Source organism: Pecten maximus, chromosome 5 (genome assembly GCF_902652985.1).
Source record: "Pecten maximus chromosome 5, xPecMax1.1, whole genome shotgun sequence".
Taxonomy (NCBI): domain Eukaryota; kingdom Metazoa; phylum Mollusca; class Bivalvia; order Pectinida; family Pectinidae; genus Pecten; species Pecten maximus.
This window is the reverse complement of record NC_047019.1, coordinates 49906488-49928378: the sequence shown is the minus strand read 5'-3', so window position 1 is coordinate 49928378 and position 21891 is coordinate 49906488. Positions and strand designations below refer to the sequence as shown.

Sequence of the window (21891 nt, the reverse complement as noted above, 5' to 3'; positions counted from 1 at the left end):
ATTACCTATGGTGACAGTTCGGGGGATTGTATAACTACCTGTCTCTGTGGGGGTCGGTAGTGACACATTGACTGGTGAAGGGAGGGGGCCTCCTGTGGTATATAATTACCTGTCTCTGTGGGGGTCGGTAGTGATACATTGACTGGTGAAGGGAGGGGGCCTCCTGTGGTATATAATTACCTGTCTCTGGGGGGGTCGGTAGTGATACATAGACTGGTGTAGGGAGGGGGCCTCCTGTGGTATATAATTACCTGTCTCTGTGGGGGTCGGTAGTGATACATAGACTGGTGAAGGGAGGGGGCCTCCTGTGGTATATAATTACCTATCTCTGGGGGGGTCGGTAGTGATACATTGACTGGTGAAGGGAGGGGGCCTCCTGTGGTATATAATTACCTGTCTCTGGGGGGGTCGGTAGTGATACATAGACTGGTGAAGGGAGGGGGCCTCCTGTGGTATATAATTACCTGTCTCTGTGGGGGTCGGTAGTGATACATGGACTGGTGAAGGGAGGGGGCCTCCTGTGGTATATAATTACCTGTCTCTGTGGGGGTCGGTAGTGATACATGGACTGGTGAAGGGAGGGGGCCTCCTGTGGTATATAATTACCTGTCTCTGGGGGAGTCGGTAGTGATATGACTGGTGAAGGGAGGGGGCCTCCTGTGGTATATAATTACCTGTCTCTGGGGGAGTCGGTAGTGATACATGGACTGGTGTAGGGAGGGGGCCTCCTGTGGTATATAATTACCTGTCTCTGTGGGGGTCGGTAGTGATACATTGACTGGTGAAGGGAGGGGGCCTCCTGTGGTATATAATTACCTGTCTCTGTGGGGGTAGGTAGTGATACATTGACTGGTGAAGGGAGGGGGCCTCCTGTGGTATATAATTACCTGTCTCTGTGGGGGTCGGTAGTGATACATGGACTGGTGTAGGGAGGGGGCCTCCTGTGGTATATAATTACCTGTCTCTGTGGGGGTCGGTAGTGATACATGGACTGGTGAAGGGAGGGGACCTCCTGTGGTATATAATTACCTGTCTCTGTGGGGGTCGGTAGTGATACATGGACTGGTGTAGGGAGGGGGCCTCCTGTGGTATATAATTACCTGTCTCTGTGGGGGTCGGTAGTGATACATTGACTGGTGAAGGGAGGGGGCCTCCTGTGGTATATAATTACCTGTCTCTGGGGGAGTCGGTAGTGATACATTGACTGGTGTAGGGAGGGGGCCTCCTGTGGTATATAATTACCTGTCTCTGTGGGGGTCGGTAGTGATACATTGACTGGTGAAGACTGGTGAAGGGAGGGGGCCTCCTGTGGTATATAATTACCTGTCTCTGTGGGGGTCGGTAGTGACACATGGACTGGTGAAGGGAGGGGGCCTCCTGTGGTATATAATTACCTGTCTCTGTGGGGGTCGGTAGTGATACATGGACTGGTGTAGGGAGGGGGCCTCCTGTGGTATATAATTACCTGTCTCTGTGGGGGTCGGTAGTGATACATTGACTGGTGTAGGGAGGGGGCCTCCTGTGGTATATAATTACCTGTCTCTGTGGGGGTCGGTAATGATACATTGACTCGTGTAGGGAGGGGGCCTCCTGTGGTATATAATTACCTGTCTCTGTGGGGGTCGGTAGTGATACATAGACTGGTGAAGGGAGGGGGCCTCCTGTGGTATATAATTACCTGTCTCTGTGGGGGTCGGTAGTGATACATAGACTCATGAAGGGAGGGGGCCTCCTGTGGACACCAGTATTCTAGGCATAGATCCAGACCCTGGGGATCCTTGCTGTAGAGATCACCGATCTGTAACAATAGGAATACGACAAACTCAACACCGGGATACCTACTCACAGCTGACAACCAACTCAACATCGGGATATCTATTCACAGCTAACAATGCAATCTACTTAACATCAGAACAAAAGACAGTGATGTAGCAGTGAATTAGAGCCTGAATGATCAGTTGATCACTTCAATATTATTATAACCATGGCAAAATATTACTGATTTCATCACTATTAGAATCGAAACCCCTGGTCAAATTAAGGTTAAAATTCCTTTAGAGAGAAAAGGACTTAAAGGACATAAATCAATATATTTCATGTGTTTGGTCCTGCCGTTATGCCCCTACACAATCCTTTATTTATTTGGTTTCCTCTCCTGCTCCAGGAACTTTAATTCTAATCACTTTATCTCCACAGACAAAGAACAGGAAAGACTGCATTAGCTATAACACCCCATCAGCTTGTATCGATCTACAGGCTTTGTATAGTGGAGAACAGTTTTATCATTGTGAAAGATTCAAGATGGTTTCAGGAACAGACACTAAAAATAATATTCAATGTACTGGTACAATTGTAACCAATAACATTTGACAGCGAGTTGTCAGATGGGACATAAAGTGGAGTCCCTGGTGAGAACTGTTTATCTTGTAAGAAAAAGATCACGTGGTGGTCCAATGGGTATTACTGCTGAACCGGGGTTAGGAATAGGCTACCCTTAAAAAATATCTATTTGAAGAGTTGACAGACATCAAAACTTTAAATGTAACCAAAATTCATTAGGTCATCCTTGCTGTATTAAGTTACCTGGATACATCAAGTGATGTCGTAACTGTAAACAAGATAGGCACAGGGCCAGGAACCATCTTCTAAAATTACACTTAAACTTATTATAAGTCAGAAAGAGCGATTCTCCCTCATGCCGACAACAGTGACTACAGTCAATGAGATGAAACTAGCAATGTTGGCTGTAAACCAATAACTAGCTAACAACTACTGGCCACGAGGAGATCTAGTAGGTCACGTCATTAGCTGTTTGAGTAAGGGAGTAGCACCTAGTTACACAGTATATTGAAGGAGTAATTAGAGATGTTTACCAGCTGGAGTAGGTACTCAAATCCACGGTTGGGAGAGATGGTCGTGTCCAAGCCATCCTGTGTCTGGGACATAAGGATTCTTGCTGCCTCATCACTACGGTTACGGAGTTCTTTTACCTGTGTATGAAAACCAGATTTCTTTTCAGCCTTTACACACAAACACAATTTAAATGAGAGAGATTTCTCCTCAGCCTTTACACACAAACACAATTTAAATGAGAGAGATTTCTCCTCAGCCTTCACACACAAACACAATTTAAATCTAAACGAGAGAGATTTCTCCTCAGCCTTCACACACAAACACAATTTAAATCTGACATTATGTTCTTGTATTGTTTAAAATCAATCATATTATGGTTCAACTGTAAAAGGTTGACCACAACAATAAGAATTAGTTTTAGTAATGCAATAGTCTGCCATGTAATGTACCTTGGTCTATATTGCCACAGGCACAAAATGAAGGCTTCCCATCAGCATTCTACTCTTAAACTATTGGTTGCGATCAATCTAAATCAGTTTGAATTGCAAACAATTTGACGAGATATTTTCAATCAAAACCAGCTTACCTTTAGCGGCATGTGGAATATGAAGTCTGTCAGAAGGCCGTGAATCTTCCTCATGTAGAACTCCTGTAAACAACAATAACATCATTAATCTTTCTTTAATTAAGACACAACGTTAATCTTGACACCATATCAATGCAATCCATATCTATCACCTGTCCATGTCACAATGTTTTAGTCAGACAGAGTTAACACCAGACTTACAGGTAACAATAATTATATGCACACAGACAATTGTACTGACCTCACAGTGAAAGTCTGGCACAGCTACAACCGACTTGATCATATAGTGAAATACATTGTTGTCCAGTGCCATGGTGATCAGGCTCTCATCCTCCTCACAAATCTTGTTCACACCTAGAGAAAATTGAGAGAAATTCAAGGTCATAAAATATAATATACGTTCACATTTAGAGAAATTCATGGTCACAAAATATAATATACTTTCACAATTTTTAATCAGAGAGATGGATTGTAACAAGACATTTATCAACACCCATTTTAGACATACCGTAGGTCTTTCCTATCAAACTCCTTTTATTTTGATTCTGTACCATGCATATTGTTTAACTCTCTGCCATACGGGTAATGTAATTATCCCATCTATACCCAGATACGATAAACATGGACATAATTTCATCATTTCTATTTCAAATTATTTCTAAACATTCAAATCATCAATGGAAAAATATTGATCTCATTTAAGTAAATTAAAAATTCAAAAATGTGTCCGTGAAACTTAAGGGAATAAAATAGTATGTGAAACTGGTGACAATAAAATAAATGTGAAACTTGTGACAATAAGAAGTCTGTGGACCTTGTGACCCCACAACCTTGTGAGGTTTACCTGCAGGGGTGTGGTACTGTGAGAGCTGTCGGAGTGTCAGTCCCCAGGCAAACTGAGCAATGCCTCTCAGACCTAGGTTGGTCCACTGCTGACCACCGGTCAGAGCCTGGTGTATCTCTCCAACGTAACTAGCATCATTCATCAGTGGCAGATTCTTCACAGACTCTGGAGAAGAATACATCACATCACATGTACAGTTTACACAGAAGAGAAAAAATGGAAATTCTTGAGATTTTTTTTATAAAATTAAACTCCCAACTAAATGAGAAGAAAACTTGATCAACATTGAAACACATCCTGGGAGTAATCTGATTTGTTTTAGTAAGCCCCATGTTTCTTCCTTACCCTCAGCATCTTCCTGCTCCAGCACACTGACATCAAAGCAGTACAGGAGGGCCATGAGTAGACAAAGGTTAACCAGATCTAATGGACCCTCCCCACTCAGTGAGTTAGCTCCCCTTAGGTAGTCAATAAGGCGTAGGGTGCTAGTCTTGTCCAGAGGTTGTTGAGACGACAGACAGAAGAGACAGTCAGCTAAGATGAGGTTTATCTCCGTGTAGATGTCTCTAACCTACAGCAGTAAAAAAAAAAATCGTCACAAATGTAACGGTCTCAGTTTAAGTCAATATTCAAACTTCGACAAATATTTTGATAATAGTAAAGTATAACAGTGGAAATATGATTCAATTATAAAACAGAGAAATAGTTGGTAAGCACTCTACGTTACCTGTCTGGTGTGTTTGGGGGAGCCCAGAGCTCTGTCGCGCTGTAGACGATCCATCTCGGTCTTTGTGTCTCGGCTGTTCAGTAAATCTGCCACAAAACAAAGCCATGTCACGATAAAGTCATCAACAGGTAAAGTCATCAACAGGTCATCAACGGGTAAAGTCAGCAACGGGTAAAGTCATCAACAGGTAAAGTAATCAACAGGTAAAGTCATCAACGGGTAAGTCATCAACAGGTAAAGTCATCAACAGGTAAAGTCATCAACAGGTCATCAACGGGTAAAGTCATCAACGGGTAAAGTCATCAACGGGTAAAGTCATCAACAGGTAAGTCATCAATAGGTTAAGTCATCAACAGGTAAAGTCATCAACAGGTAAAGTCATCAACAGGTAAGTCATCAACAGGTAAAGTCATCAACAGGTAAGTCATCAACAGGTAAAGTCATCAACATGTTATGTTATCAACAGGTAAAGTCATCAACAGGTAAAGTCATCAACAGGTAAAGTCATCAACAGGTAAAGTCATCAACGGGTAAAGTCATCAACACGTAAATCCATCAACAGGTAAAGTCATCAACAGGTAAAGTCATCAACAGGTAAAGTCATCAACAGGTAAAGTCATCAACAGGTAAAGTCATCAACACGTAAAGTCATCAACAGGTAAGTCATCAACAGGTAAAGTCATCAACAGGTAAAGTCATCAACAGGTAAAGTCATCAACAGGTAAGTCATCAACGGGTAAAGTCATCAACAGGTAAAGTCATCAACAGGTAAAGTCATCAACGGGTAAAGTCATCAACAGGTAAGTCATCAACAGGTAAGTCATCAACAGGTAAAGTCATCAACAGGTAAAGTCATCAACAGGTAAGTCATCAACAGGTAAAGCAAACATCAGCAGAAGAGGTCAAAATTGACACATCACATAATGTTGTTGTCAACATTGACACATCACATAAAGGTGTTGTCAACATTGACACATCACATAATGGTGTTGTCATCATTGACATATCAAATAATATTGTTGTCAATTGACACATCACATAATGTTGTCAGCATTGACACATCACATAATGTTGTTGTCAACATTGACATATCACATAATGGTGTTGTCAACATTGACACATCACATAATGTTGTCAGCATTGACACATCACATAATGGTGTTGTCAACATTGACACATCACATAATGGTGTTGTCATCATTGACATATTGTAATGGTGTTGTCAGCATTGACACATCACATAACGTTGTTGTCAACATTGATATATCATAATGGTGTTGTCAGCATTGACACATCAAATAATATTGTTGTCAATTGACACATCACATAATGTTGTCAGCATTGACACATCACATAAAGGTGTTGTCAACATTGACATATCATAATGGTGTTGTCAGCATTGACACATCAAATAATGTTGTTGTCAACATTGACACATCACATAAAGGTGTTGTCAACATTGACACATCACATAATGGTGTTGTCATCATTGACATATTGTAATGGTGTTGTCAGCATTGACACATCACATAATGGTGTTGTCAGCATTGACACATCACATAATGTTGTTGTAAACATTGACACATCACATAATGGTGTTGTCAACATTGACACATCATAATGGTGTTGTCAACATTGACACATCACATAATGGTGTTGTCAACATTGACACATCACATAATGGTGTTGTCAACATTGACACATCACATAATGGTGTTGTCAGCATTGACACATCATAATGGCGTCAACATTGACCAACAAAAACAAAAATAAACAAATGTGTAAATTAATGCGGTAACTGGCAGCTAGCCTGAGGCGTGACGGGAAAATGGCAATTTCCTCGTACAAAAATGTCAATTTCCTCGGGCAAGAGGCATTTTTGAAGGACAATGTCATTTTCCTGAATATAATGTGATTCTTCAGAACTTGATGGCATATTCCTCGCCCCGAAGATAATATTTCAAGAAAATGTTAATAATTCCCTTTGGGGCGAGGAAAATGCCATTTTTGTATTCCCCAGTGAGAGCTAAGAACCAATCTAAAGCCAGCTACTTAAACACATATCATGTATAATTAACCCCCGATAAAGTTAAACAGTTTTGAATCTAAAGCTGAATTTTATAATAGTGATACAAATATTTTAGGTAATAGAGTTGTAGGAGTGATATAGCGGTCTACCCATCATTTACCAATTTTCATTTAGATAAGAGTTTTCAGACAGCTAAATCTGCCACTAGTAGTACTATAGGAGAGTGATAATATATCAAGTTATCAGAGTTTTCAGACAGCTAAGTCTGCCACTAGTAGTACTATAGGAGAGTGATAATATATCAAGTTATCAGAGTTTTCAGACAGCTAATTAGTCTGCCACTAGTAGTACTAAAGGAGAGTGATAATATATCAATGTTCACCTGCTCTGCTATGGTACGAGTGAGTTTAAGGACAGTGACAAGTCCTTCCAGCTCTGCCGGGGTAATGCCGCGTATGTGTGGTGCCCTCTGGTGGTGAGAAGTTTCGGCAGATGCAGGGGCCTCCCGCCTCAGACTGGTGTAATACTGGTTGAGGGAGGTGAAAATGTGGTTCCAGGACACAGAACTGGCAGGGCCTCCTATAATTTAAATGTAAGTAGTCAGTGGTAGGTGGTGGGTATAAAACTGTCTCATATAGTCAGTGGTAGGTGATGGTTATAAAACTTGTAACTTTATATACTATGCATAAGTTTATTTCTCAAAACATCCTGAGAAAATGTTAATATAGTTTCTAAACAATGAAAATACTTCCCCGACAATCATCAAAAAGTAATCTGCCCATATCACTGAGGTTGAAGTCTGATATGACTTGTTTCCTAACACCTCTAAATACTGGTATAATACTCCTATATAAGCTTTGATTTGTTTAAGCCAGTCTCATTGTCAGAAATCCCTTTATCCTTGATCTTTGCACCCAAATGATGACCTCCCATCCAGTGACCTTGACCTTTGATCAGCTGTTCTTGCTTAATTCCCAATAACTTTGCTTCATAATGTCATGACAAAATTTTCATCAGTGAAAAGATACAAAATTTGACAATGACCTTTGGACTTATTGACCTCGACTTGACCTCAGTATTTATTTGTGAACAGAACATCTGGACTAAATTTCTTTTAAATCAGTCAATAGATACTAAAGCTATCAGCCCCCAAAACACTTGTGGAAGGATAGGCCGATAGAGTGAATACTTTGGGCCACATGTATCTCAAACATGGCTCTAATTAACAAGGGCCCAATGGGCCCGAATCACTCACCTGCAATGCAGTGATCTTTTCATATATGGATCCTGCAGTTATTTGAAAGCATGCTACAGGGCCAATAAAATGTCTCTCGGCACTTTGGCTATTCAGATGTCATTTAAAGATTTAAGCATACTTGACCGACGTGACCTTGAATGTGAGTCAGGGTCATTCATTTGAACAAACTTGGTAGCCCTTCACCCCAGCATGCTACAGACCCAATATCAACTCCCTGGGACTCTTGGTTATTGAGAAGAAGTCGTTTAAAGATTTTAGCCTTTTTGACCCCTGTGACCTTGAAGGAAGGTCAACTTTATTCATATGAACAAACTTGGTAACCCTTCACCCCAGCATGCTACAGGCCCATTATTAGGTCTCTGGGCCTTTTGGTTATTGAGAAGAAGTTGCTTGAATGGAAAAGTTGACGCCGGACGGAAGGCCAGACGGCTGGACGCCTGACGCCGCGCAACAGCATTAAAAATCAAACAAATATTCCCTGATACGTGATTTCTAGCAGTACCAGGTAATCAATCATTTGGTTATAAAGTTCTGGTAGCTCTTGCATTAAGCAATCTAAAATAAGATGGCAGGTCTTACCTGAGCCCATACCGTTGCTCTTGAGGAGGTCGAAACAGTGGTGCGCTCCTTGCTGGTTACTAGATAGACCAATCAGCATATTGATGTATGGCTGATACAGAAATGATGGTAGCAGGTCGCCTGCTAGACGCACAAACTTGTAAAGTGCCACCTACAACAAAGGGTTATATTAGAAATACTCGATTATCAAATAAGTTGACACTGGTTAACACAGAAGCAGCGGTAGCGGTGGTGGTTCGGGGGATTGTATAATTACCTATCTCTGGGGGGGTAGGTAGTGATACATAGACTGGTGTAGGGAGGGGTCTCCTGTGGTATATAATTACCTGTCTCTGGGGGGGTAGGTAGTGATACATAGACTGGTGAAGGGAGGGGGCCTCCTGTGGTATATAATTACCTGTCTCTGTGGGGGTCGGTAGTGATACATTGACTGGTGAAGGGAGGGGGCCTCCTGTGGTATATAATTACCTGTCTCTGTGGGGGTCGGTAGTGATACATTGACTGGTGTAGGGAGGGGGCCTCCTGTGGTATATAATTACCTATCTCTGGGGGGGTAGGTAGTGATACATAGACTGGTGTAGGGAGGGGGCCTCCTGTGGTATATAATTACCTATCTCTGTGGGGGTCGGTAGTGATACATTGACTGGTGTAGGGAGGGGGCCTCCTGTGGTATATAATTACCTGTCTCTGTGGGGGTCGGTAGTGATACATTGACTGGTGAAGGGAGGGGGCCTCCTGTGGTATATAATTACCTGTCTCTGTGGGGGTCGGTAGTGATACATTGACTGGTGAAGGGAGGGGGCCTCCTGTGGTATATAATTACCTGTCTCTGTGGGGGTCGGTAATGTACATTGACTGGTGAAGGGAGGGGGCCTTCTGTGGTATATAATTACCTGTCTCTGTGGGGGTCGGTAGTGATACATTGACTGGTGAAGGGAGGGGGCCTCCTGTGGTATATAATTACCTGTCTCTGTGGGGGTCGGTAGTGATACATTGACTGGTGAAGGGAGGGGGCCTCCTGTGGTATATAATTACCTGTCTCTGTGGGGGTCGGTAGTGATACATTGACTGGTGAAGGGAGGGCGCCTCCTGTGGTATATAATTACCTGTCTCTGTGGGGGTCGGTAGTGATACATTGACTGGTGAAGGGAGGGGGCCTCCTGTGGTATATAATTACCTGTCTCTGTGGGGGTCGGTGGTGATACATGGACTGGTGAAGGGAGGGGGCCTCCTGTGGTATATAATTACCTGTCTCTGTGGGGGTCGGTAGTGATACATTGACTGGTGAAGGGAGGGGGCCTCCTGTGGTATATAATTACCTGTCTCTGTGGGGGTCGGTAGTGATACATGGACTGGTGAAGGGAGGGGGCCTCCTGTGGTATATAATTACCTGTCTCTGTGGGGGTCGGTAGTGATACATGGACTGGTGAAGGGAGGGGCCTCCTGTGGTATATAATTACCTGTCTCTGTGGGGGGTCGGTAGTGATACATGGACTGGTGAAGGGAGGGGGCCTCCTGTGGTATATAATTACCTGTCTCTGTGGAGGTCGGTAATGATACATTGACTGGTGAAGGGAGGGGGCCTCCTGTGGTATATAATTACCTGTCTCTGTGGGGGTCGGTAATGATACATTGACTCGTGTAGGGAGGGGGCCTCCTGTGGTATATAATTACCTGTCTCTGTGGGGGTCGGTAGTGATACATTGACTGGTGAAGGGAGGGGGCCTTCTGCGGTATATAATTACCTGTCTCTGTGGGGGTCGGTAGTGATACATGGACTGGTGAAGGGAGGGGGCCTCCTGTGGTATATAATTACCTGTCTCTGTGGGGGTCGGTAGTGATACATTGACTGGTGAAGGGAGGGGGCCTTCTGCGGTATATAATTACCTGTCTCTGTGGGGGTCGGTAGTGATACATGGACTCGTGTAGGGAGGGGGCCTCCTGTGGTATATAATTACCTGTCTCTGTGGGGGTCGGTAGTGATACATTGACTGGTGAAGGGAGGGGGCCTTCTGCGGTATATAATTACCTGTCTCTGTGGGGGTCGGTAGTGATACATGGACTGGTGAAGGGAGGGGGCCTCCTGTGGTATATAATTACCTGTCTCTGTGGGGGTCGGTAGTGATACATGGACTGGTGAAGGGAGGGGGCCTCCTGTGGTATATAATTACCTGTCTCTGTGGGGGTCGGTAGTGATACATGGACTGGTGAAGGGAGGGGGCCTCCTGTGGTATATAATTACCTGTCTCTGTGGGGGTCGGTAGTGATACATGGACTGGTGAAGGGAGGGGGCCTCCTGTGGTATATAATTACCTGTCTCTGTGGGGGTCGGTAGTGATACATTGACTGGTGAAGGGAGGGGGCCTCCTGTGGTATATAATTACCTGTCTCTGTGGGGGACGGTAGTGATACATAGACTCATGAAGGGAGGGGGCCTCCTGTGGTATATAATTACCTGTCTCTGTGGGGGTCGGTAGTGATACATGGACTGGTGAAGGGAGGGGGCCTCCTGTGGTATATAATTACCTGTCTCTGTGGGGGTCGGTAGTGATACATTGACTGGTGAAGGGAGGGGCCTCCTGTGGTATATAATTACCTGTCTCTGTGGGGGTCGGTAGTGATACATTGACTGGTGTAGGGAGGGGGCCTCCTGTGGTATATAATTACCTGTCTCTGTGGGGGACGGTAGTGATACATAGACTCATGAAGGGAGGGCGCCTCCTGTGGACACCAGTATTCCAGGCATAGATCCAGACCCTGGGGATCCTTGCTGTAGAGATCACCGATCTGTAACAATAGGAATACGACAAACTCAACACCGGGATATCTATTCACAGCTAACAATGCAATCTACTTAACATCAGAACAAAAGACAGTGATGTAGCAGAGAATTAGAGCCTGAATGATCAGTTGATCACTTCAATATTACTATAACCATGGCAAAATATTACTGATTTCATCACTATTAGAATCGAAACCCCTGGTCAAATTAAGGTTAAAATTCCTTTAGAGAGAAAAGGACTTAAAGGACATAAATCAATATACTTCATGTGTTTGGTCCTGCCGTTATGCCCCTACACAATCCTTTATTTAGTTGGTTTCCTCTCCTGCTCCAGGAACTTTAATTCTAATCACTTTATCTCCACAGACAAAGAACAGGAAACACTGCATTAGCTATAACACCCCATCAGCTTGTATCGATCTACAGGCTTTGTATAGTGGAGAACAGTTTTATCATTGTGAAAGATTCAAGATGGTTTCAGGAACAGACACTAAAAATAAGATTCAATGCACTGGTACAATTGTAACCAATAACATTTGACACCGAGTTGTCAGATGGGACATAAAGTGGAGTCCCTGGTGAGAACTGTTTATCTTGTAAGAAAAAGATCACGTGGTGGTCCAATGGGTATTACTGCTGAGCCGGGGTTAGGAATAGGCCACCCTTAAAAAATATCTATTTGAAGAGTTGACAGACATCAAAACTTTAAATGTAACCAAAATTCATTAGGACACCCCCTCATCCTTGCTGTATCAAGTTACCTGGATACATCAAGTGATGTCATAACTGTAAACAAGATAGGCACAGGGCCAGGAACCATCTTCTAAAACTACACTTAAACTTATTATAAGTCAGAAAGAGCGATTCTCCCTCATGCCGACAACAGTGACTACAGTCAATGAGATGAAACTAGCAATGTCAGCTGTAAACCAATAACTAACTAACAACTATGGCTACGAGGAGATCTAGTAGGTCACATCATTAGCTGTTTGAGTAAGGAAGAGAAGCACCTAGTTACACAGTATATTGAAGGAGTAATTAGAGATGTTTACCAGTTGGAGTAGGTACTCAAATCCACGGTTGGGAGAGATGGTCGTGTCCAAGCCATCCTGTGTCTGGGACATAAGGATTCTTGCTGCCTCATCACTACGGTTACGGAGTTCTTTTACCTGTGTATGAAAACCAGATTTCTCCTCAGTCTTTACACATAAACACAATTTAGATCTGACATTATGTTCTTGTATTGTTTAAAATCAATCATATTATGGTTCAACTGTAAAAGGTTGACCACAACAATAAGAATTAGTTTTAGTAATGCATTAGTCTGACATGTAATGTAGGTCTATATTGCCACAGACATAAAATGAAAGCTTCCGATCAGCATTCTACTCTACTGGTTGCGATCAGCATTCTACTCTACTGGTTGCGATCAGCATTCTACTCTACTGGTTGCGATCAGCATTCTACTCTACTGGTTGCGATCAGCATTCTACTCTACTGGTTGCGATCAATCTAAATCAGTTTGAATTGCAAACAATTTGACGAAATATTTTCAATCAAAACCAGCTTACCTTTAGTGGCATGTGGAATATAAAGTCTGTCAGAAGGCCGTGAATCTTCCTCATGTAGAACTCCTGTAAACAACAATAACATCATTAATCTTTCTTTAATTAAGACACAACGTTAATCATGACACCATATCTATCACCTGTCATTGTCTCAATGTTTAAGTCAGAGTTAACACCAGACTTTATCAGTATTTATCACCTGTCCTTGTCTCAATGTTTAAGTCAGAGTTAACACCAGACTTTATCAGTATTTATCACCTGTCCTTGTCTCAATGTTTAAGTCAGAGTTAACACCAGACTTTATCAGTATCTATTACCTGTCCTTGTCTCAATGTTTAAGTCAGAGTTAACACCAGACTTTATCAGTATATATCACCTGTCCTTGTCTCAATGTTTAAGTCAGAGTTAACACCTGACTTTATCAGTATATATCACCTGTCCTTGTCTCAATGTTTAAGTCAGTATATATCACCTGTCCTTGTCTCAATGTTTAAGTCAGAATTAACACCAGACTTTATCAGTATCTATCACCTGTCCTTGTCTCAATGTTTAAGTCAGACAGAGTTAACACCAGACTTTATCAGTCAGGGGTAGAATTTAACTTTTTTAGTAACTCGCACGTTGTTGCGAGTGGATAAAATTTTAACTCGCAAAATTACAAACTTACTCGCAATTTTGAAATTATGTGTTAACATTAAATATAACAGATGTTTTATGATAAATAATCTTTACTTTTCAGAACCACAAACAAAAGAACAGTTGCTTCAAATAAAGTTTTTATTTGAGCCAAAATACAATTAATTTTTGTTTTGTTTTTTATTTTATTTAACTCACTGTTCATATCAGCCAGGGTATACTCCCTTCAAATATCATCAACTTCAAGATCAATGAATATTGAAGGATTTTGATCCTATATATTACTTACATGTTATAATTTATTTTCAAGAGAACAAAAAATCAAAAAAATCAGTCATTTCATTTGATTTAATCACGTATGATTTCTCATAAAATCTTTGACTAATAATGAAATAAGTATTAATTCTATCTAATTAAAATGCTATTCCCTGTCCATCATGATTTTACAACATATTCGTGATTTGGAAAAAAAACCCGAATTTTTTCGTTTAAATGGACAATACAGTAAGTGCTGATAGAATTTCAAGTAAGAACAAAATATTTACTGATGATGACTTATCGGGACTATATTCTTTGCAAAGTTTTGCAATAAATTTCAATAACGTGCACATGATCATCGTCAAGGTTTTTTTCCAGGTCAATATGCAGTTCACGCTCCCATTTCTCGACAGTTTGTTTTGTTGGCCTTGGGATGCATGTCACTTTTTTCTTAGGAGTTGGGCTACTTTCTCTACATGTGTCCTTGCTCTCATTATTTTCGCCGATCTTTTCATTGATGTTCCGGCAGCGGCTGAATTATGTCAGCCATGCTAGCGAGACGTCACGCTTTGTTTCTCGGAAACTCTCGTTTCTTTTCCATTACAATATATTCATGTATATCGTAGTCTTTGAGACGCTTGAAACTAACGAGTGCTGTGTACAAGCGTCACCAATAGTGCATTGTCTGTGTGTCGGTTTTTGTTTAAAGTGTTTGTCGATGTTTTACTATTTGTGTCTGTTTTACGAGGATTTATATGCACTCGCAGAAAAATGCGAGTACCACAATTTTCTACTCGCAAAATGAAAAATCAGCTCGCATTTAGCGAGTGTGCGAGCGTTAAATTCGAACGCTGATCAGTATATATATCACCTGTCCTTGTCTCAATGTTTAAGTCAGAGTTAACACCAGACTTACAGGTAACAATAATAATATACACACAGACAATAGTACTGACCTCACAGTGGAAGTCTGGCACAGCTACAACCGACTTGATCATATAGTGAAATACATTGTTGTCCAGTGCCATGGTGATCAGGCTTTCGTCCTCCTCACAAATCTTGTTCACACCTAGAGAAGAGTTAGAGAAATTCTAGGTCACAAAATATAATACAATTTCACAATTTTTGATCAGAGAGATGGATTGTAACAAGACATTTATCAACACCCATTTTAGACATACCGTAGGTCTTTCCTATCAAACTCCTTGTATTTTGATTCTGTACCATATTGTTTAACTCTTCGCCATATGTGTAATGTAATTATCTCATCTATACCCAGATACGATATAACATGGACATAATTTCATCATTTCTATTTCAAATTATTTCTAAACATTCAAATCATCAATGGAAAAATATTGATCTCATTTAAGTAAATTAAAAATTCAAAAATGTGTCCGTGAAACTTAAGGGAATAAAATAGTATGTGAAACTGGTGACAATAAAATAAATGTGAAACTTGTGACAATAAGAAGTCTGTGGACCTTGTGACCCCACAACCTTGTGAGGTTTACCTGCAGGGGTGTGGTACTGTGAGAGCTGTCGGAGTGTCAGTCCCCAGGCAAACTGAGCAATGCCTCTCAGACCTAGGTTGGTCCACTGCTGACCACCGGTCAGAGCCTGGTGTATCTCTCCAACGTAACTAGCATCATTCATCAGTGGCAGATTCTTCACAGACTCTGGAGAAGAATACATCACATCACATGTACAGTTTACACAGAAGAGAAAAAATGGAAATTCTTGAGATTTTTTTTATAAAATTAAACTCCCAACTAAATGAGAAGAAAACTTGATCAACATTGAAACACATCCTGGGAGTAATCTGATTTGTTTTAGTAAGCCCCATGTTTCTTCCTTACCCTCAGCATCTTCCTGCTCCAGCACACTGACATCAAAGCAGTACAGGAGGGCCATGAGTAGACAAAGGTTAACCAGATCTAATGGACCCTCCCCACTCAGTGAGTTAGCTCCCCTTAGGTAGTCAATAAGGCGTAGGGTGCTAGTCTTGTCCAGAGGTTGTTGAGACGACAGACAGAAGAGACAGTCAGCTAAGATGAGGTTTATCTCCGTGTAGATGTCTCTAACCTACAGCAGTAAAAAAAAAAATTGTCACAAATGTAACGGTCTCAGTTTAAGTCAATATTCAAACTTCGACAAATATTTTGATAATAGTAAAGTATAACAGTGGAAATATAATCCAATATAAAACAGAGAAATAGTTGGTAAGCACTCTACGTTACCTGTCTGGTGTGTTTGGGGGAGCCCAGAGCTCTGTCGCGCTGTAGACGATCCATCTCAGTCTTTGTGTCTCGGCTGTTCAGTAAATCTGCCACAAAATAAAGCCATGTCACGATAAAGTCATCAACAGGTAAAGTCATCAACAGGTCATCAACGGGTAAAGTCATCAACGGGTAAAGTCATCAACAGGTAAAGTCATCAACAGGTAAAGTCATCAACGGGTAAGTCATCAACAGGTAAAGTCATCAACAGGTAAAGTCATCAACAGGTCATCAACGGGTAAAGTCATCAACGGGTAAAGTCATCAACGGGTAAAGTCATCAACAGGTAAGTCATCAACAGGTTAAGTCATCAACAGGTAAAGTCATCAACAGGTAAAGTCATCAACAGGTAAGTCATCAACAGGTAAAGTCATCAACAGGTAAGTCATCAACAGGTAAAGTCATCAACATGTTATGTTATCAACAGGTAAAGTCATCAACAGGTAAAGTCATCAACAGGTAAAGTCATCAACAGGTAAAGTCATCAACGGGTAAAGTCATCAACACGTAAATCCATCAACAGGTAAAGTCATCAACAGGTAAAGTCATCAACAGGTAAAGTCATCAACATGTAAAGTCATCAACAGGTAAAGTCATCAACACGTAAAGTCATCAACAGGTAAGTCATCAACAGGTAAAGTCATCAACAGGTAAAGTCTTCAACATGTAAAGTCATCAACAGGTAAGTCATCAACGGGTAAAGTCATCAACAGGTAAAGTCATCAACAGGTAAAGTCATCAACGGGTAAAGTCATCAACAGGTAAAGTCATCAACAGGTAAGTCATCAACAGGTAAAGTCATCAACAGGTAAAGTCATCAACAGGTAAGTCATCAACAGGTAAAGCAAACATCAGCAGAAGAGGTCAAAATTGACACATCACATAATGTTGTTGTCAACATTGAAACATCACATAAAGGTGTTGTCAACATTGACACATCACATAATGTTGTTGTCAACATTGATATATCAAATAATATTGTTGTCAATTGACACATCACATAATGTTGTCAGCATTGACACATCACATAATGTTGTTGTCAACATTGACATATCACATAATGGTGTTGTCAACATTGACACATCACATAATGTTGTCAGCATTGACACATCACATAATGGTGTTGTCAACATTGACACATCACATAATGGTGTTGTCATCATTGACATATTGTAATGGTGTTGTCAGCATTGACACATCACATAACGTTGTTGTCAACATTGATATATCATAATGGTGTTGTCAGCATTGACACATCAAATAATATTGTTGTCAATTGACACATCACATAATGTTGTCAGCATTGACACATCACATAAAGGTGTTGTCAACATTGACATATCATAATGGTGTTGTCAGCATTGACACATCAAATAATGGTGTTGTCAGCATTGGCAAATCACATAATGGTGTTGTCAACATTGACACATCACATAATGGTGTTGTCATCATTGACATATTGTAATGGTGTTGTCAACATTGACACATCACATAATGTTGTTGTCAACATTGACACATCACATAATGGTGTTGTCAGCATTGACACATCACATAATTGTGTTGTCAACATTGACACATCACATATTGGTGTTGTCAACATTGACACATCACATAATGGTGTTGTCAACATTGAAACATCACATAATGGTGTTGTCAACATTGACACATCACATAATGGTGTTGTCAGCATTGACACATCATAATGGCGTCAACATTGACCAACAAAAACAAAAATAAACAAATGTGAACATTATTATCGGGGAATAGGTGTAATATAGAAACTCCCGGTAATGTAACATTGTAATGTTTTGAATCCAGACATACTTACCTAACACTTTGTTGACCAGACCATCTCTCTGGAGGAGCTGGTCAGTAAATTGAGTTACTAGGTTGGCCAGGTCTGGCGACAGTTCCATTGTCCAGGTGCGACCCCTTCTTGACTGGACAAGTGTCCGGAGACCACTGACCAAACTGCGTTGGCCATCATAATACAACAGAACAGCCACAAGTCCCCGCGTTAGTCCAGGAAACTCGGCCTGCTTTCGTTCACCTTAACACAATAGATTAATACTGATGACACCCTTTATAAATAACGCAAAGTTTGGAACTTTTATTAGCTCAAATGCAATTATTAGAAAAAAAGCATTTCTAACTTAAGAAAACTTTTATGTATATACATAGATCATTTGTAGGTTGCGATAATAGCAGACAGCCGAATTCCTTGTTTGAAAGGTCATCTTAACATTTAAACAACAACATAAATACCTAACCATGGCAAGGTCAGCCATTTTGTATAGTGCACATGGGTGAGTCAGATGCTAAGTGCTACTACAACCAGTCAAACGAAAGCCTGCAGGACACCAATGACAAAATCTATGAAGGTAGAGCTAACAACCAAATGATAATTTACCTTCTGTCTATTTAAATCCTCTATCGATTGTGAACTATATAAAGGTGGAGGTAACAACCATGATAATTTACCTTCTGTCAGCAGCTCCACAGCTGCCACTTCATTCATGTTAAACAGTTCACTGAGAATGAGTGCCTCCTCAATGAACTGACTGGAGAAAGTCTGGCTTGTCTGTTCTCCCTGAACTGGCAAACCGACTGTGTTAGACTTCTTAACTGCATCTCGACACAGGGTGTTCTTTGGCTGTAAACAAAAAACAGGGAATTATTTTGGTTTTATTTACTAATTTAATGACATTTATAGAGTTACAAGTAGTAGTTATTAATTAATAATAATTTGTTTTGGTTTAGAAACCAATATAATTTGTTTTGGTTTAGAAACCAATATAATTTGTTTTGGTTTATATTTTAGCAACCACTATCATTTGTTTTAATATAGAGACCAATATAATTTGTTTTAAATTAGAGATCCTTTTGTTTTAATTAAGAGACCAATATAATTTGCTTTAGAGACCAAAATAATTAGACAATTACAGTTACAAAGTTAAACATTCCTGTTTACTTCAACATGTTGTGGCAAAAGTAATTATAACCTACTGGGTTTTTCAGCAAGGATATAAAGTGTGGTTTGTGTAATTTCAGTCCGACTTCTAGATCAAGGACAGCATCAGGATTTTTCTTGTAGACTGCAGCGTTTATGATCCTTTCTAGCTCCTTGAATGGTCCCCAGAGGCGTGCCTCTGAGAAAAATGAAGAAAAGCATTTTACAAAAGGATGTTCATGCAGAATTAACTAAACAGGGTAAACTTATTTTATCAAATGAGAACGCTAACAAAATCAACAAAAAGTTATGTGAAGGTTAGGTTGTTTTCAAACCTTAATGCATATGCGTATCAGAAAATGCCATTTGGACCAAGAGTGGGTTGCCTTCATTCCTCCCCTTTTTGGCTATGTCAGGGATTCTGATGTTAATCAACCATGCATATATCAAAAGTTTTTAAAAGGCTGATAAAACACCAGAAACACTCTGGATCAGACACTTAATTGTGGTGCACAGAATATCATGGCTTCTATCGTAAATTTCGAGCAGGCATGTGGGTTAATGTTGCGTCCCATTTTGTTGCTCATAATTAGTGTATTCATGTAAAATATACATTGTTGTACATTGTGTCTGTACTGCCAGACACAAAGGCTTCATTCTCCGTTTCTTATATTTCAATTGATCAGGTATTTTAAAACAACAAATTCAATATTAGTGAATGTACTAATATGTGTGAATGTAGTTTTAAGAAAAAATGGCATGTTGCGCAAAAGACTTCAACTTTAATTTTGTCAGTGCAGTCGTGATCGCAGCTTAGACCGGCTGCCATGGCAACGACGAGTACAGTGGTTTACCACAGTGTTGAATGTATAAACTTGTATGAACAACCGAAAACTTCTAACTATACCTTTTGTCTTTGGAAATCATCTGTAAATGATTAACTAAATTAATTACGATTCATTGCATTCATCTATCATCGTTTGTTCGTTTCTATATGCTGGTTTCGGTACTTAAAACACTGAAGAGTTCCAATATTGAAGCATGGACATTAACACTTGCTCTATAAATCATCCTAGAGCACCCGACTACCCAAAATCAATACTTATGAAACAGATAAGAGCGTGAAGGCAATTGTACGAGAACAAAGAAAAGTGCTGTACATTCTAAGGAAAATGACAAACATCGTCAAAATTATTAAAAAAGTAGTCAATCGACACTTCGTCAATTAATATCAGCTTATAACGCCGTTATGTAACTGTACGTGAATAAATAGAAGAATGTACAGCACTTTTCCTTGGTTTCTAAGTACGATGAACAAGTGTATCATATTTGTTTGTACGGCAAAATATGTTATTCGGGTGCTCTGGCCATATTTACCGACTTAGTGTTAATGTAGTCCTTCGTGCCGGTCATGTGACCATGCGAGAACACAAGGACCAAGGAAAAAATCCTGATATTATCGGATTATCGGATAAGGACGTTGGATACCTAACATTAAAATCCGGTAAAGAAAACAAACAGAACTGACGGGGAAATAATTAAATAATGAATTTATTTTAAAACATAACGATTTTTGTTGTGTTTAATCATAAATGCAACATTAACCCACATGCACAGGGATTGGAAAGGCTGAATCTAGGTTTGGGCAATTTATAATAATTACCACCGCGTACCTTTATAATAATTCTATCCAAGACTTTCAAATTGCTATGAGCCATAAGAATTTTAATGTGCCTATAGCTACGGCCCATGTCCTTTCCAAACCCCTCTTTGAGTTGGCCGTTTCTGTTATGTTCTGGGAGAACTCATCAACTGGGAAGCTTCAGAGTTCAAACTGGTTCTGTTATTGCAGATCTAGACCGATTGATAATTTGATAAACAATGAAATTGTCTGTGACATTTTGAACGAAAGAAACTGAATAAGAGGCAAATTAAAGTACTTCGGTTTATGCTAAGGGTAGGTAAATGCATTTGTGAGGAATTTCAACGCGAATAATAAAAATAAATGGTTTTGGTTGGAATGAAATACTACTGGTATTCACTTTATCAATTTGTTTTGAAAACGAAACTTCGCAAGATGTGTTACGTTGATAAATGAAATGGGGTAAATTTGCAAGCCCGTGTAACAATCGGGTCAGCAAAACAACAGGTGATTTAAATAGCCAATGTTTAATTTGTATCACAATTTCATGGTGACACAATGAATTGCTGAATAGACATACCCGAGTTTACCGCCAGATCAGCCGCCATGCCTTTAAAATGTTACTTTTCACTTCCGGTAGATCTGCGTCAAGGGAGATGACTCTGATATGAGCTCTGAATAGGATAAAAAATATTCCACCAGAGTTGTCGTTCTTCAAATTGAGTGTTATTTTAAGCATAGGTTTATTACTTTGAACTGATAAATACGTTGAAGTCCATTAATATATAGGCATCAATGTCTAATTAGTCATAATTGTTATGATAAAAGAGTTTTTCTTCTCTCTTGTTTATATAAAAAAAAATATATGAAGTTTACACATCTGCCTGTCCAGCAAACAAC

The 21891-nt window shown here is 40.2% G+C and overlaps 1 protein-coding gene across 1 annotated transcript in view; it reads right to left on the bottom strand.

Annotated features, from left to right (window-relative positions):
* Positions 1-21638, bottom strand: part of LOC117328287 (nuclear pore complex protein Nup205-like) — a 58810-nt gene extending 37172 nt beyond the window's left edge. Inside the window, 11 exon segments of the mRNA XM_033885807.1 lie at positions 1679-1798; positions 2874-2990; positions 3440-3502; positions 3681-3793; positions 4284-4448; positions 4629-4854; positions 5011-5096; positions 18228-18449; positions 18881-19052; positions 19406-19548; positions 21572-21638. Coding sequence (XP_033741698.1) covers positions 1679-1798; positions 2874-2990; positions 3440-3502; positions 3681-3793; positions 4284-4448; positions 4629-4854; positions 5011-5096; positions 18228-18449; positions 18881-19052; positions 19406-19548; positions 21572-21599 — 1455 coding nt within the window. The 5' untranslated portion in view covers positions 21600-21638.
* Between the last annotated feature and the right edge of the window lie 253 nt (positions 21639-21891).